This window comes from Babylonia areolata, chromosome 14 (genome assembly GCF_041734735.1).
Source record: "Babylonia areolata isolate BAREFJ2019XMU chromosome 14, ASM4173473v1, whole genome shotgun sequence".
Taxonomy (NCBI): domain Eukaryota; kingdom Metazoa; phylum Mollusca; class Gastropoda; order Neogastropoda; family Buccinidae; genus Babylonia; species Babylonia areolata.
In genome coordinates, this window is record NC_134889.1 from 20677589 (window position 1) to 20694761 (window position 17173).

At 43.6% G+C, this 17173-nt stretch overlaps 1 protein-coding gene across 1 annotated transcript in view; it reads right to left on the reverse strand.

The window, feature by feature from the left end:
- Positions 1-11875, reverse strand: part of LOC143289902 (uncharacterized) — a 42565-nt gene extending 30690 nt beyond the window's left edge. The window contains exon 1 of the mRNA XM_076599141.1: positions 11724-11875. Within this exon, the coding sequence (XP_076455256.1) occupies positions 11724-11738 (15 nt within the window). The 5' untranslated portion in view covers positions 11739-11875. The remainder of the gene's footprint in view (positions 1-11723) is intronic.
- Between the last annotated feature and the right edge of the window lie 5298 nt (positions 11876-17173).

Below are 17173 nucleotides of genomic sequence, written 5' to 3' on the forward strand. Positions count from 1 at the left end.
AAGGAGGGATGGAAATAGGAAGGTGCGTGTGTGTGCACGTTCTATTACCTTCACATCTATATCTGTCTGTCTCTCCGTTTGTAGATGTTTAGACAGATGTGTGTGTGAGATGGAGAGAGAGAGAGGGGGGGGGAGGGGCAGAGAGGTGATATAGTAAAAGCGAGGGAGGAAAACGTGAGAGAGAGAGAGAGAGAGAGAGAGAGAGAGAGAGAGAGAATATGTACAAAGGAATATAGAGAGGTGAGAGAGATGGACAGAAAGGGGGGAGGGAGGGAGGAAGAGAAAGAGACAGTGTGTGTGTAATTCACACACACACACAGAACACTGAACACTCTCATATTTAATGTCATTAGCTGAAAAGCTCTGGTGACATAGTAGGTACTAATCAGAACAAAATGGTGCAAAATAGATGAAATAGAACAGAAAGAAAAAGCAAAAACAAAAAGAGAATTGAAACAACATAAACTAATATGAGATTTGCGACACTTTGTCACTTTGTCATTAGCTTAAAAGTACATGTGACAGGGGGGTAATGTGTCTTTTTTTCAGTTGTTCTTCTCAGTCCAAGGTTTGGACAGTACACAGAAAACAGTACAGATAAATCATATAATAAATATTTACGTATGTAACATCGACACACATCATATCAATACAAACACATACTTGATTACATATAAATCATATAATAAATATTTACGCATGTAACATCAAACCCCATCATATCAACACGAACACATCAAATAATTACAATGTCGAGATTGACCATCCAAAATGTAGCCCTTCCTTTTTAGCTATGCTTTTTTTACCTCATAAAACCCATACTGATTTTTAATTGATTATTGAGTATTTGGACCGATTATGGACGTTTTCCGTATATTGCACACACACACACACACACACACACACACACAGAGAGAGAGAGAGAGAGAGAGAGAGAGAGAGAGAGAGAGAGAGAGAGAGAGAGACAGACAGACTGAGAGGCGTGGAATGTGGCGAGATAAGGAAAACAGATTAGCCAATGGGAGTGGTGGCTTGAATGGAACAGCTGGACACTCTGTGTGTGTGTGTGTGTGTGTGTGTGTGTGTGTGTGTGTGTGTGTGTGTCCGTGTCCTTAGAGTGCAGATATAAGTGTATGAATCTGGTTCACTTGGCAGTGTGTGTCTGTGGGTTGTGCGTGTTGTGTGTGGTCTGCGAATGTGTGAATGCGTGCCCTGGCATTAGAACAGCAATATATCTTTCAAACAGACAACATGCGCTTCGTTTTCTTGCCTTGTAAATGATTCACGAAACATTCACCGTGCCATTTTGGTGCAAGAGGCGTGATTTATAAAACATGAATGTAGCAATACATGTATACACCAGGGATTCTTTATATAAACAATAAATGTTTAGTATATAAATATATCATGCATGGTCATCTGGAAACGAAGTACAAAAAAAGGTCAGGGAAAATTCGGTCAATATCGAGGATGAAGGGTTCGCATGCGCACGCGCATTCATTACGTGGGTGTGTGCGCGCGTATGCTTGTGTGTGTGTGTGTGTGCCGGTGACAGAGAGAGAGAGAGACAGGGTGAGAGTGAGAGACAGACAGAGACACAGGTGAGTGAGTGAGAAACAGACAGACAGACAGGGTGAGACAGAGTCAGAGAGACAGACAGACAGAGACGGACAGGGTGAATGAGTGAGAGAGACAGACAGACAGGGTGAGACAGAGTCAGAGAGAAAGACAGACAGGGTGGGTGTGTGAGTGAGAGAGATATATATATATATATATATACAGACAGGGTGAGACAGAGTCAGAGAGACAGACAGAGACAGACAGGGTGTGTGTGTGAGAGAGAGAAAGAGAGACAGGCAGGCAGGCAGACAGATAGGGTGAGACAAAGAGAGAGAAAGAGAGGGAGAGAGAGACAGACAGACAGACAGACAGAGTGAGAGAGAAACCGAAACAGTTCAGAACGTCCGGAGAAGATGTTCAGCCGGGTTCGGTGGGATATGTCTGGCGCTCCCTCCCCGCCCCAACACACGCACACACACACACACACACACAGACCCAACCACGTCAGAGGCAGAACCTGACATTTCCATGGGAACCAGATAAAGTTCAAACACACCCGATCCGCCCCTCCCACGTCCCCTCCTCCCACGAAAAGCGCAGCGCGCTAAATACGCTCCAAAGACATCGCGCTTTTCATTCCTCTGGAGGAAAACGCCCCTCCCTCCTCACCCCCACGTCCCCCCCCCGGCCCACCCCCACCCGTTCCCCTCCTCTCCCCACGCCCTGAGGGATATTTCCAGTGTGTGCACGTTCCACCACTGATGTCTGGTTGCTGTACATCTTGCAACAGAACGAAAGAAGCGCAGCCACTGTATAGCATCCAAGTTGTAAGGTTCGACAGTTCCAACTATCCTGCTTCTTCTGGGGACCAGACAATGGTTGAAACTCTCCCCTTTTCTCCATTGCTTTTTGCTTGTATATTTCTTTCTTCCTTTCTTTCTTCCTTTTCTTTTTTTTAACTGTCTGAAGGTTATACTGTCACCTTCTGGAAGGCAACAGCCTACCACCTGTGCACTAAAGCCAGACCGTGCAAATAGCTCTACTTGTACATGTCTTGTTTTTTGCAGAACGCCGAAAAGCACAAACGGCGGAACGCATCACACACCGCGATTTTGTGTCGTGTTTTCTGATTCACTTCAAACTGATAATTAAAAAAAAAAGAAAGTTGAACAAGTAAATGGGATTAAATAAATAAACAGACCTTAAAGAGAACGCGCAAACTTGCAGAATTCTATCATTTTGTACCATACAACCGCTCGAGTGTGTAAATTGTTTGCATACATCCCCGTACTAAACTTTCAAGTGTATGTATCTATCTGCAACCTGTGAACACATGTTACAGGCAAGACACAGCGCATATTTTAGTTTATTACCCATGACACACAAAAATGAAGAAGAAAAAGCAGTAATAAATCGGGCTAAGTTACTGAAACCTGCAACACACACACACACTGATACCATAAACACACACTCACTCGCTCACTCACACAAAACTACACAACAGAAAGTGAAGTAAGCGATGAACACAGCTAGGTGTAGTGTAACACTTTTTTTTTCTTTTACATCAATAATACAAAAAAAACAACAACAAAAAAACATTTTGAAATGCTATCAAAACCGGAACTACAAATTGTTTCCATAAATACGAAGTTGTTCCAGTTCCGTCCGTAGCAGTCGGCATGGACCTCAGCAGTTCTACTTTGTTGTTGACTGACTCGACTGGACCACAGTGTCCGAAGATGGCTCATCAATCCGAGTCGGATACGGCTAATAATGACCATGAACTACTATCAGCAGAACCATACTTTGCATTCGCTTCATTGCAGCCGTCACAAAGGAACGTGAAAGTCTCGCGCTTACGTAAGGACGTTAATGGGAAGGCGTGAGTTTGCACATGATGTAAACCGGGAGGTATATCACTCGCGTTACATGCGCGACGGACACGTCCTATACACCGCTTAGAAAATTGAACAAGAAGTTTCTCTCCTGTGAAGCTGTGGCGTGGATGTTGTGGCATGCATGAGAACTACTTACTTACTTAATTAATCAATTAATATCAGCGAAACATTGTTACGTCGTGGCATACATGAGAAGTAGTTTATCTATTCATTTGTTCATTTATCTATTTGTTTATTCATATCAGCAAAACATTATGTCGGGGCATGCATGAGAGGTGGTTTACTGATTTGCTTTATTTATTAGCGACAAAAAGGATCCAGTGGGGAGGAGTTGACTAAATAAGAATATTTGTTGCAGGAACAAAACAAACAGAAAATCAATAACTGCGATTTTGTTTTCTCCGTGTGTTCAAATTCAAGCTGCAAGACTTTCGAATCGGGGACAATGTCGTGATTGTAGCTGGAGCACGAAAACTTGAAATCAAGCCGTACAACCGCTGAAACTCTGTGTGTGTGTGTGTGTGTGTGTGTGTGTGTGTGTGTGTGTGTGTGTGTGTGTGTGAGAGAGAGAGAGAGAGAAAGAGAGAGAGAGAATGTGTGTGTGTGTGTGGCCATGGGTGTGTGTGTGGCCATGCGTGTGTGTATGTGTCTGTGTATGAGCGCACGCGCGCGGCAACGCTTGTGTCAATCTGACGTCACGTTCCTTAGCCCTAAAGGAAGGAAGAGGCGGAAAAAAACAACCAAAAAAAACTTGTTTCGGGTTTACGTGGTTATGTCACGGTATCACCGCCCGACGTCTCGGACACCAAATTACAGGTCGGTGTACACCGTGGTTACTTTGTTCCCCGTTCACGGCTGTTGGTTCCACTGTACGTTGACCCCCCGTAAACAACTGACGGTTTCCTGTCGCCAGTGTCCTTCCATGACGTAAGTAACCCACCTCCTACTTGTCAATTTAAAAAAAAGTTTTTTGAAAGTATTTTTCAAAAGTTTTTTTTAAAAGTGTTCAACAAAAAAAGAAAAGAAAAGAAAGAAAAAAAAAAAGTCAGAGATTGTGTTTCCAAACGCATTGTAGCTTGCCCATCGTATGCTCAATGAACATAGCTTTAAAAACAAAAAAAGAGTGAGAGATGGTGTTTCCAAACGCCTTGCAGCTTGCCCATCTTATGCTCAATTAACACACCATTCCTGAATCTTTGCACTGAACCTCAAGTGATAAGAGAGACTGCACGCGCACTCGCGCGTGTGTCGAGTGCAGAGACAGCAGCAACAGTAGTATGAAAAGTAGTTGTGGCAGCAGGATCTGGCGCGCGCGCGCGCGCGCACACACACACACACACACACACACACACACGTATATAGACAAACAAACTTGACCAAATAAGTCGACTTATGACACTACTGCTGCACTATACGCAACTGATTGTCTCAATTCTTCACTAAATTAATTATTTTTTTCTTTTTCTTTTTTCTTCTCAAAGCGTAAAATTCAAGCAGATGAGCTCAGTTCTTTCTGAAGAAAGCGAGCGATCACGAAACCGAGTTTGCTCTAGCTATCACCCACTTCTGACGACAGAAACCAAAGAAACAAAGAAACAAAATGTATATCTTTTGTGTGCCAGAGCTCATATCGCACCGGAGGTCTTTCATGTGGAGGCGAGCCAAAGAGCTATTTGTGCGAGCGATCACACACTTTTCCCAGGCTCGCATCTATTTCTGAAGACAGAAACAAACAAAAGAAGAAGAAAAAAAAAAACCAACAACAACAAAACCCGTACATCTTTTGTGTGTTAGCGCTTCTCTCGTAGCTCAGTTCAGTCGGACGAGAGCCAAAGAGACTGTAGAGACTCTTCATGCTCTTTGGGCGAGAGATCAGTTTTCGCTTGCTCGCCATCTATTTTTGACGACGAAACACACACACACACACACACACACACACACACACACACACACAGTGTATATCTTTTGTGTGCCAATGCATCTCTCACTTCAGTTGATCATATTTCCCACCAGTACTGACGGCAGAAACTGAACAAAGCAAAAGTGCATCTTTTGTGTGCTAGTGCTACTCTCGCTTCATTTAATGATAGATATCCCCGACGACAGAAACAAAACAAACAAAAAGTATATACATATATATATATATATATAGATATAGATATATATAGATAGATATATATATATATTGTATTGTATTGTATTGTATACAATATATATATGATAGTCAGTCGTGTCCGACTATGACCATCAGAACAGCAGAGGAGGCAACTGCTGTTCCGACTATTTGGGCTAGAATTTGATTATATTGGAGAGTGTCTTGCCCAAGTACATCCCCACTCTCTCGGCCGAGAGGGTTTTAGGACAGTCGGCGTTGGGATGGTTCCCAAAGGCCAACTAGCCCACAAGGCTGCAGCACTAAGAGCCAGTGCAATTTTGCCTCCTAGTTTGAGAGTCATAGTCCTTCACAAAAGACTAAGCTGTAAATGATTTCCCATTGACTGGAGAAACCATTGTATACAATATATATATATATACCTTTTTGTCACAACAGATTTACCTGTGTCAAAGTCAGGCTGCTCTCCCCAGGGAGAGCGTGTCGATACACTACAGCGCCGCCCTTTTTTTGTATTTTTTCCTGCGTGCTGTTTTATTTGTTTTTCCTACTGAAGTGGATTTTTCTACAGAATTTTGCCAGGAACAACCCTTTTGTTGCTGTGGGTTCTGTTACGTGCACTATGTGCATGCTGCACACGGGACCTCGGTTTATCGTCTCATCCGAATGACTAGCGTCCAGACCACCACGCAAGGTCTAGTGGAGGGGGAGAAAATATCGGCGGCTGAGTCGTGATTCGAACCAGCGCGCTGCCTAGGCGGACGCGTTACCTCTAGGCCATCACTCCATATATATATATATATGTGTGTGTGTGTGTGTGTGTGTGTGTGTGTGTGTGTGTGTGTGTGTGTAATCTTTTGTGTGCCAATGCATCTCGCTTCAGTTGTTCATATCCCCCACTAGCACCGATTCAGAGAAGAAACAAATTTCTTTTGTGTGCCATTGCATCTCTCGCTTCAGTTGATGAAATCCCCGATCAGTACTGACAGCAGAAACAAAACAAATAACAAGAAAGTGTATCTTTCGTGTGCCAGTACTACTCTCGCTTCAGTTGATCATATCCCCCGACTAGTACTAACAACAGAAACAAAGCAAAACAAACAAAACAAAAGGGCATCTCTTGCGTGCTGGTGCTACTCTCGCTTCAGTTGATCTTATCACCCACAAGTGCACCACCATGACTGCTGAAGGGCTGATGAAGGACGCGTGTCTTGATGCCAAGTGCTATTAGCTTCACACCAGAAGGCGTCCGACGTACCCTCCACACATCGTAAACCTACGGCTGCGTGGACCCTTCAGCTGTGAGCAATAATAAAGCGGGAAGTGTGGCACACTGTGTTTAGTATTTTATATTGCTTGACTTGTTAGGGGGGTACTTAGTTTGTGTTGACTCAATAGCACTCCACAAGGTGGTTATTATTCTATAGTGCTAGAATTGTCAGGGGGTTACATAGTTTGTGTTGACTCAATAGCACTCCACAAGGTGGTTATTATTCTATAGTGCTAGAATTGTCAGGGGGTTACATAGTTTGTGTTGACTCAATAGCACTCCACAAGGTGGTTATTATTCTATAGAGCTAGAATTGTCAGGGGGTTACATAGTTTGTGTTGACTCAATAGCACTCCACAAGGTGGTTATTATTCTATAGAGCTAGAATTGTCAGGGGGTTACATAGTTTGTGTTGACTCAATAGCACTCCAGTGGTTATTATTCTATAGAGCTAGAATTGTCAGGGGGTTACATAGTTTGTGTTGACTCAAGGGGAAGGGTCAGTTAGACACGGTGGCGGTTTATTTGCTGTGGCTTTCTGGATGGACAGGTCAAGAGGCGTGGACCGTGTCGCACGTGTGATGGGGCATGACTCGATACGTATCTTGATTCTGACTGGCGTGTTTTCTTTTCTTTACGTCTGTTGTTGATTCTTTTGCGTTGGTGTCTTGATTATAGGTTGGTTCGAGCAGTATTCTATTCGAAAATGTCTAGGGAAGTGTTCCTTTTCTATTTGTTTGTTGTTGATTCCTTTGGTTCTGAGTTATTACATGTTGGTTTGAACAGTTCTCAGTTCACCCGTTCTCATGGCTGGCAGACCAACCCCAAGCCTTCCACTATGCACAGAAGAACTGAGGCAATCACTCCTATACAGAACTTAAATGTTATTTCCCACACAGAACTACAATTTGATTCAATATCCCTTTCAGCACTTCAGTTTCATTTAATTCTTCCATTCTGTCACAGCAGACGCGGTGGAAGACCACCCCCAAACATTCAGCTATGCACAATGGAGCCGAGACTGCCTCTCCCATACAGAACTTCAGTTTTATTCAATTTTGAATCCAGAACTTTAATTCTATTAAACTATACCATTCACGGCAGACGCTGCAGCAGAGATGGCAGCCAGCAAACAGCATGTACATCCCCTGCAGTCCTGTATAATTCTGCATCAGCACTGACAGCCACTTAGAAATTACGTCTGTATCGATTTATGATGCCTAGCCAACTATGGATTTTCCGCGGAACTGTTACACCTGGATTAAAAATAAATAAATAAATAAAAGAAAAAAAAAGAAAAGAGAAAAACTAAGAGCTGCGAGGTGTTTTGTGCATGAATGCATTCTGCACACCGGAAATATGGGGCTTGATGAGAGAGAGAGAGAGAGGGGGGGGGGGGGCGAGAGAGGGGGGGGGAGAGAGAGGGGTGACAGACAGACAAAGAGGGGGGAGAAGTAGCAAGAAAATTTGCGTGGAGACAGAGAGAGAGAGAGAGAGAGAGAGAGAGAGAGAGACAGAGACAGAGAGAAAGAGAGAGAGACAGACACAGACAGACAGACAGACAGACAGAATGTGTGTGTCCCTAATACCTGTTCGCTCTTAACCCTCTTCTTTGAAAGAAAAACAACCCCCCCCCCCACCCCCACCCCCTCCACCCCCCCCTGGATTCTGCGACGTAGGCAACACATCAAGATCAAGATGGATGGATGTTGGAGGTGGGCCTGTTTTTCCCTTGTGTTTCCATGTACCCAAATAGGGTTTCTCGGATTTAAAATGATACTGAACTTAAAAAAAAAGAAAAAAAAAAAAAAAAAAAAGACCTTCGCTCGAACCCCGATCGCTGGTGAACCGACGTGTAACGACCCCTAACCGATTCTGCCATGACGCCTCCTCCAGACCGTGACCGACAGTTAATTCCAATGCAACAGCCAGCAGCAGCAGCAGCCCACGCATGCACGTTAGTTCAAAATGTCAGGCAACAGCATTGCGTCAGGCACAACAGGGGTGTGATAACGCTGGCTCCATTAACTTGTCAGCAAAAACCACTCACCAAAAGGTTGTAACAACCTGGCAGGGAACTTTTTTTTCTTTCTTTTTTTTCCGCCTTTTTTTTTTTTTTTTTTTAAACGTCGGCGAGGCACTTCCAGTCCATTAATTCGTTCACCCCCTTCCACATCCCAACTGGATTTCCACCTGCACTCCCATCCCTCCCCTATTTAACTAACAGTCTCTCTCTCTCTTATCTCTCTTGTGCGCGCGCATTCACGCACATTATCTCACGCGCGCACACGCACACACACAGTCTTTCTCTCTCTTTCTCTCAGTCCATTAATTCATTCACCCATCCCCTTCCCCAATATATAACCGACTAAATTTCCACTTGCACTCCCACCCCTCTCACCATTTAACACATACATTCTCTCACTCTTCTCTCTCTCTCTCTCTTGTGCGCGTGCATTCACACACGTTCTCTCACGCGCGCACACACTCTCTCTTTTCAACAGTTCTCCCCACTCTATCAGGCTGCCACGGTTGCCACGCCATGGGCGTTGTTGCTAAGCTGGCCCTGGCCGAACCAGCCCGGCTCGGTTGCATTCCGCCGGGTTCACAGGCGCTGAATCACTTGTTATGTCGGGTAATCTGCTGTCCGTGTGCACGCGCAGCATGCCGACACTGAGCTACTGCAGACACTGCCGCCAGGCTGTACGTAATATGTCTCTGTGTCTGTCTCACACACACTGAGACACACACATATACACTGAGACTGAGACTGAGACACACACACACACACGCGCGCGCGCGCGCGCGCACTGAGACACACATACAGACGTAAACAGACACATACACACACACACACAAACACACACACACACACACTGAGACACAAACACACACACACCGGCACTGAAACACACACACACACACACTGACACACACATACACACACACACTGAGGCACACACAGAGACACACTGAGACACACACACAGACACACCGAGACACAAACGCGCGCACACACACTCACACTCACACACACACACACGTGCAACAGCTGCAAACACCGGCCGAATGCTGACGGATTTATTTCAGCTTGGGCAGCTTAGACACCTATGATGATCAAACGAGTTCTGGTTTCACCTGGCAAAGCATGGCAATGTCAATATTACTACATATAACTTCAGCCAGAACAATTGACCTATATTAGTACAGTTCAATGTGAGGTTGTGAAAACCTGTGACAGGTGGCGTATATCATCCTCAGCCATCATTGATTGTGTAAAAGCATGTCGCAGTGGCCTCGTTAATAAAAACAGCATGGGGAGGGGGAAGATGGGACGGGGTGCAGTGTGGGGGTGGATGTGTGACTGGATTTAAGAACTGACGTTAAACTGAAGAGCAGATTTCAAACGCAGCACTATGATTCCACAATGTGTTTATTACGAGTGTCACAGAAAAAGCACAGCCACACACACACACACACACACACTCTCTCTCTCTTTCCGTCGCAATATAACCAAAATTGGCTCGGCGACGTAGAAATCCAGATCCAGACACACACACACACACACACACACAGAGAGAGAGAGAGAGAGAGAGAGAGAGAGAGAGAGAGAGAGAGAGAGAGAGAGAGAGAGAGACGGCGTCTACCCAAGCGAAACTCGACGGACAGCAGTTTATCACACTGATCCGCAGGACCGAATTTACAGCGACCTCAATCAAAGTAAACAACTTTTGAACATCTATTTAAAAAAAAAAAAAAAAAAAATTGACCTTGGTTGAAGGACAAAATAACTGAGGTCAAGAAAAACTGAAGAGTTAAGCCGGCTTTTGTGCAGGTAAATCTTCATGACTGTTGACTTGCAGACAATTTGACTGAATGTTTCGCCGCTATTTCCAAATCAGCATCTAAAGAAAAAACTGATTTTGACGAAACTGCGTAAACCTGTGATCACAGTTTCATATCTTCTGTCGGAAAGTGTTGACAGTTTTGACCTTCACTGTGACTGGTTCAAGGTCACAGAAGTCACTTCGAAGGTAAGTCACGTGCAACAGGTAAGCTCTATTTCATTGCACGAACAAATCAAACGAGTATTTTAATCACAACGCGCCTTGGTCTTTGACAATACGCAGACAAACCAAAAGGAGAATGCACTAAACGGTAGGAACACAGAGATGAAAAGTCTTTCAGCTCAGTCAGTGGGTAGGAGGCACAAATTGGAGAAACTATAGTCGGATCTGGAACTGTGGAAGAGTTTCATGCTTGTGGCTGGGGCGATAACTAGTCATAAGAAGGGCTATATCAAACTGTCGGAAGTTTTAAAGATGCTGGAAATATCGTGAGAGAGAGAGAGAGAGAGAGAGAGAGACAGACAGACAGACAGACAGACTGAGCGAGAGACATTGAAAAACAAAGACAGAGAGAAATGAGACAGAAACAGAGAAAAGAGAGAGAGGAACTATCAAGATCCAGCACGTACAATCCACAAACCACTGATATCCGCCACCTGTTTTCGAATCAACATATCGTTCATAAAAATTGATTGTTATACGACCCCTTCCATCAACCACATTCCGCATTTCGATCGCCGGTACACGGCCGCGGCACAAGCTTTGCGAACCGTACTTTATGTGGAGTGGTTCCGATGGAATGTTCCCATTCATCTTCTTCCTCAACCCTGTCGACAACAATTTTTATGGTTTACGCCCTTCGTTTTTCTGAAGATCAAACTAAAGTCGTGCTGTGGAAAAAAAAAAATTCTGTCCCTGTCTACGTCTGTTCAACATGCACAACTCGACATGGTTATGGAGAAGCCCACAAATAACCAACAATTAGTTGCACAAATGTTCAAGGAAACACACGCGAAAAAACCCCATCTACTTACGAATTTGGGAGGCATGGTTTTGCTCGTAAGGTGAGGGGTTGTCACAAAAGGGAAGACAAAAATTTGCAAGTTTCGACTGTCTGTCGTCTGCTTTCTTCCTCTGTGCCGCTTTTCTCGCAGTCAAACAAGTGATATGATTTGTCAGTGCTTGGTGGGCGTTTGCACACGTCTCTTAACATTGCGTCGCTCATTTCATTGGTCAACCTTTGCACACGGCTTAATTTTTTTTATTTTGTTTTTTGTCAGCGATGTGCCAAAATGCCGTTCACACAACTGTCCCAAACTTTCTACTTGAAACACATTTCTACGATGGTTAAGGAGTACAATACTAGTTATTTCAACAAAAATAAAATCGTCAAATTGTTTGTTAATGATGGAAGTAAACTTTAACTAGAACCAGCCCGCATTTGTCTGTGCAAAATCAATGATGTCTCAAGTGAGTGTCCACAGGCGCTTGAAGCTTTTCGTTTCGTCTTCAAAACGTGACGGCATCATGAGTTTCCTTTGTGACTGAAATTATTATGTTGTTTTCGTTAATTTCTGTTTTGATTTATGAGCTCGAAACTACGCCTGTTTAAATTTCTGCTTACGGAATACTTTTTATTTGGTGTGTCCGAAATACTGCAGAGATTCACAGAGGCTTTACTGGCGTCATAGTGTGTTTCAATGATTGAGTGTGCGTGCACACCGGTGAGAGTGTAGCTTGTGTGTGTGTGTGTGTGTCAGTGTGTGTGTGTGTGTGTGAGTGTGTGTGTGTGTGCAGTGTCCGTGCCCCAAATGCGTAATTGCCGCATGCACGCGCGCGACTGTGTGTGTGTGAGCAATCGAGCTCATACAGCTCAGTGGTGAGAGGCGTGCGTGTCGCACGTGCCAGTGTGTGACTGTTCTGTCGCCGCGCTTTGGTGTTCACGTGTCTGTGATCGTTCATCTTGTGCGGTTTGTCGTCGACCCTGAAAATGGGAAAACCAGTCTTGAGTTCACAAATTCTTAAGAAAATACCCCCTTCTTCCCCCCTACCAGCGTTCCCTTTTAGCGGGATCAACATTTTGTATTATCGTCTCAGCTGACAGTGTTGAGAAAACGTCCGAAACCCAAGCTCAGTTATGTATGCATTTTTTTTCAGTTCAGTTTACACAGTTCACCTAATAGCGGATTTCTTCATGTATTCATAGAATAGGCCTATACTGAGATTTTTTCCCCAGTCAACTGCAAGAAAAAACATGTTACGTGTTTGCATTGTACTTTTTATGTATGCTTCATTTTTTAAATGCATAGCTCAAGCCTCCTTGTGTAATCTTTTGAATGCGCTTGGCTGAGAATAAAAGAACCCACAGAAACATAGGGGTAGAAAATGTACTCTGAAGTGGATTCCATCTCACTGTGGTATTCCTGACAGTGATGGAGTCTCCCGTCCGGTCGGTCCGACGGATGAGCAGGCAGGCAGGTTTATCTGTTGGTGTGTGTCCTCATACTATGGGAGAAGAGGCCGATTCTAGCTGCGCAGCACTTCCCACAGGTGTTGCAAGGGAAAACGTCTTCAGAAGTTGAGCCCTGCTTCCTCTGCTCACGCTTCTCCTTAATGGCAAGCGTTCTCTTGTCTTCAAACGTCTAAATGCCACTAGAGCACATGCGGCATTCTCATGCGAGAGCGGTCAAGGGCATCAGTTTCCCAGGAAGCGATGTCTGTGTCACAGGCTTTGAGGTTTGTCTTCGAGGTGTCCTTGAAGCGCTTGCAGGATCTTTCAAGTTCACAGTGGCCTTCCGGCTTCAGTGTCGGACAGTACGTCCGAAGAAAATGTACTCTGAAGTGGATTCCATCTCACTGCGGTATTCCTGACAATAAGTCGGAAGAAAACGTACATCGATGGTTCCCTGTGGACTGACGACGCTGGAACTGCGACGGACGAACCCTGGTGTGGCTGTGTATGAGGGAATCTAAATGAGCGGCGTGGGAGTAATGCCACTGAAACGGTGCAGATGATGGGAAAAAAAAAAGAAAAAAAAAAGTCGGTAGAAAACGTACTCTGAAGTGGATTCCATCTCACTATGGTATTCCTGACAATAAGTCAGAAGAAAATGTACTAATGTACTCTGAAGTGGATTCCATCTCACTGCGGTATTCCTGACAATAAGTCGGAAGAAAATGTACTCTGAAGTGGATTCAATCTCACTGTGGTATTCCTGACAGTAAGTCGGAAGAAAATGTACTCTGAAGTGGATTCCATCTCACTGTGGTATTCCTGACAATAAGTCGGAAGAAAATGTACTCTGAAGTGGATTCCATCTCACTGTGGTATTCCTGACATTAAGTCGGTAGAAAATGTACTCTGAAGTGGATTCCGTCTCACTGTGGTATTCCTGACAGTATGTCTGCATACAGATTTGCAAAAGGACACAGCCCAGTTATTGTGCGAATGACTGATTAATTTTGGATTTTTTTTTTCTTTTTTTTTTTACTTAAATGTTTGCAGCCTGGGTTTTGGGAGCTGTTTACTTAAGTGTGCATTATATGTATTTTAATACCAAAACAAAGTGAAATAAAGGGAAAAAAAATCATTCACCAAAATGCAAATTTGGAAATCTTTATGATATGGATATTATCACCACTACATTGAGTGCATATCTAAATACCAAAACAAAGTAAAATAAAAGGAAAAAATCATTAAGAAATTCTAATCGCACAATTTGTAATTGCCTGACACACACACACACACACACACCAGATCATTGTTTGCAATTGCAGGAAGGAGGGGGCTGGGGGTGGGGGTTAATGAAAAGAAGAAAAAAGTTTAAAGTGCAGACATGCACCTTTCACTCTGTCCACATGGTCACTCGCAGATCTGTTTCAAGTAGAACTTTAATGAACTTTGGGATGCAAGAAAACACTAGTCTAAAAATAACATATTGGTCTACTCACGTGTAAAGCTAAGTGGCAAAAAGTACATGTTTCTGACAGGCAATGAAAATACATATTCAAGAAGAAGCAAACAAGTTACATTTTCATGGCAATGTTTAGCAATGTCTTGAGAATGCTGGAGAAAAAGAAAATGTACAGTTTCGCCCAAGGTTTTCAAAAACGCCTAAATAAGAATCATTTCAAACGTTACAACAACAATGATCACCATGTATCATAAATCTTCACCCCTTTCCTTGTAAAAATTAACAAGATGGGTAAGCAAACATTTTGTTGATGTTTTTTTGTGTGATGAAAATCAGAGAGAGAGAGAGAGGGTATGGGGGGTGGGGATGTAGAAGGGGGTGGGAGGGGTGGAGGTGGGAGGGTGTGTGTGTATGTTATATTTTCTTCATATCTATAGCTATCTATCTATCTTTCTATCTCTCCATGTATATGTATATTTAGATGGATGGATGGATATGTGTGTGTGTGTGTGTGTGTGTGTGTGTGTGTGTGTGGGTGCGTGTGATACAGAAAGAGAAAGAGAGACAGACAGACAGACAGACAGACACTGAGACAGAGACAGAGACAGAAGCAGAGAATAAGTGGGCAATCAAAAATATCAAATGTCAGAGACACAGAGAACAGACTGAAAGATTAATGAATGAAAATTTTTTTTCCATGAGTAGTGGATTAAACGCAACTACTTAAAAAAAAAAAAATTTTTTTAAACATCTAGCTGACTAAGGAAAAAAAAAACAGCAACAAAAAACAACAAACAAACTTGTATATTTCATGAGACTAGTGGAATAAGCATCAATGTTTTTTTTTTTTCTATTTTACACCTAATATCATTAGGAGAAAAAAACCCAACAAATAATCATAAAAAACTTATAAAATAATCACATTCACAGGAAGATTTCAGTTCAAGATGAGAGAAAAAACATCAGGAATAATCTCAGACTGCAAAAACAGAGTGAGAGAAAGAGACAGAGAGAGAGAGACAGAGGGAATAGGGTTTGGGGGGGAGGGGGGGGGGGGGGGGGGGGGGGGAGAAGGAACAACAGAACAACTGTGATTGATATTAGATTCCGTGACAAAGTTTTAAGTGAACAAGCAAACAAACAAAAAATCGACATTCGCTTGTTAAATTTCAGTGCATGTTGACAGTTGGTTACTAGTGATGAATTCCTACACTAAGGATGCTGATCAGATCTGATTAACCCCTTTACTGCTGCTGATGAATATGCTTGTCAGTGAAGGGCTGTCACCACAAAGAGATAAGACAGAGCTTACAGGTCGGGATGTCAGTGAAGGGCTGTCACCACAAAGAGATAAGACAGAGCTTACAGGTCAGGATGTAAGTGAAGGGCTGTCGCCTCACTGAGATATGACAGATCTGACAGGTCGGGATGTCAGTGAAGGGCTGTCGCCTCACTGAGATAAGACAGATCTGACAGGTCAGGATGTCAGTGAAGGGCTGTCATCTCACTGAGAAAAGACAGATCTGACAGGTCAGGATGTCAGTGAAGGGCCGTCACCACAAAGAGAAAAGACAGATCTGACAGGTCGGGATGTCAGTGAAGGGCTGTCGCCTCACTGAGAAAAGACAGATCTGACAGGTCAGGGTGTCAGTGAAGGGCTGCCACCTCACTGAGAAAAGACAGATCTGACAGGTCGGGATGTCAGTGAAGGGCCGTCACCACAAAGAGAAAAGACAGATCTGACAGGTCAGGGTGTCAGTGAAGGGCTGTCACCACAAAGAGAAATGACAGATCTGACAGGTCAGGATGTCAGTGAAGGGCTGTCACCACAAAGAGAAAAGACAGATTTAAAAGGTCAGGATGTCAGTGAAGGGCCGTCACCACAAAGAGAAATGACAGATCTGACAGGTCAGGATGTCAGTCACCGTGGTCTGTTTATACTTCTTCCTCCAACTACATTACTTTTCTTTGGGAAAACCAATGACATCACTTACAAGCACACAGACAGCACTAAGTGCACATGAAATTCACGCCTCACTGATCTCATTCTATCAAGATACAGCAGTCAAGGGCTTAAGATTATCAGGTGGCAGCTGGATGTCTGTGCAAAGGTGTTCCAAAGGCATGTATTTCAACACAGTGCCATATTATGCTAATGTCCTGAGGAAAGAATAACTTAGTTCAAATCATACAAATACACACTCCACACAAAACCATGAACAATTCTCACACACACACATCAAACACAGAGACATGCAGAAATACTAACAAATATCTGTCATGATAAAGATGTGATCCTTTACCAGCCACCACGGCGAAGTGTTTAGCATTGCTGACTAATGGCTGGGAGGATACCAGTTCGATTCCCAGTAGAGGTGGGTTTTTCCAGCTACTGCCCAGAGTTCAGTGTGCTATGGGCTTTAATGGGAAAATTCAAATTTCCTGACCAACACTGCAAGGGTCTGTATCTCTCGGGCCTGGTTAATGCCGGGATATCATTATGAAAGGAAGTGTAGCATACAGCATTGTCACATAGTCCCAAACCTAATGGACCTCCATAGCAACATTGT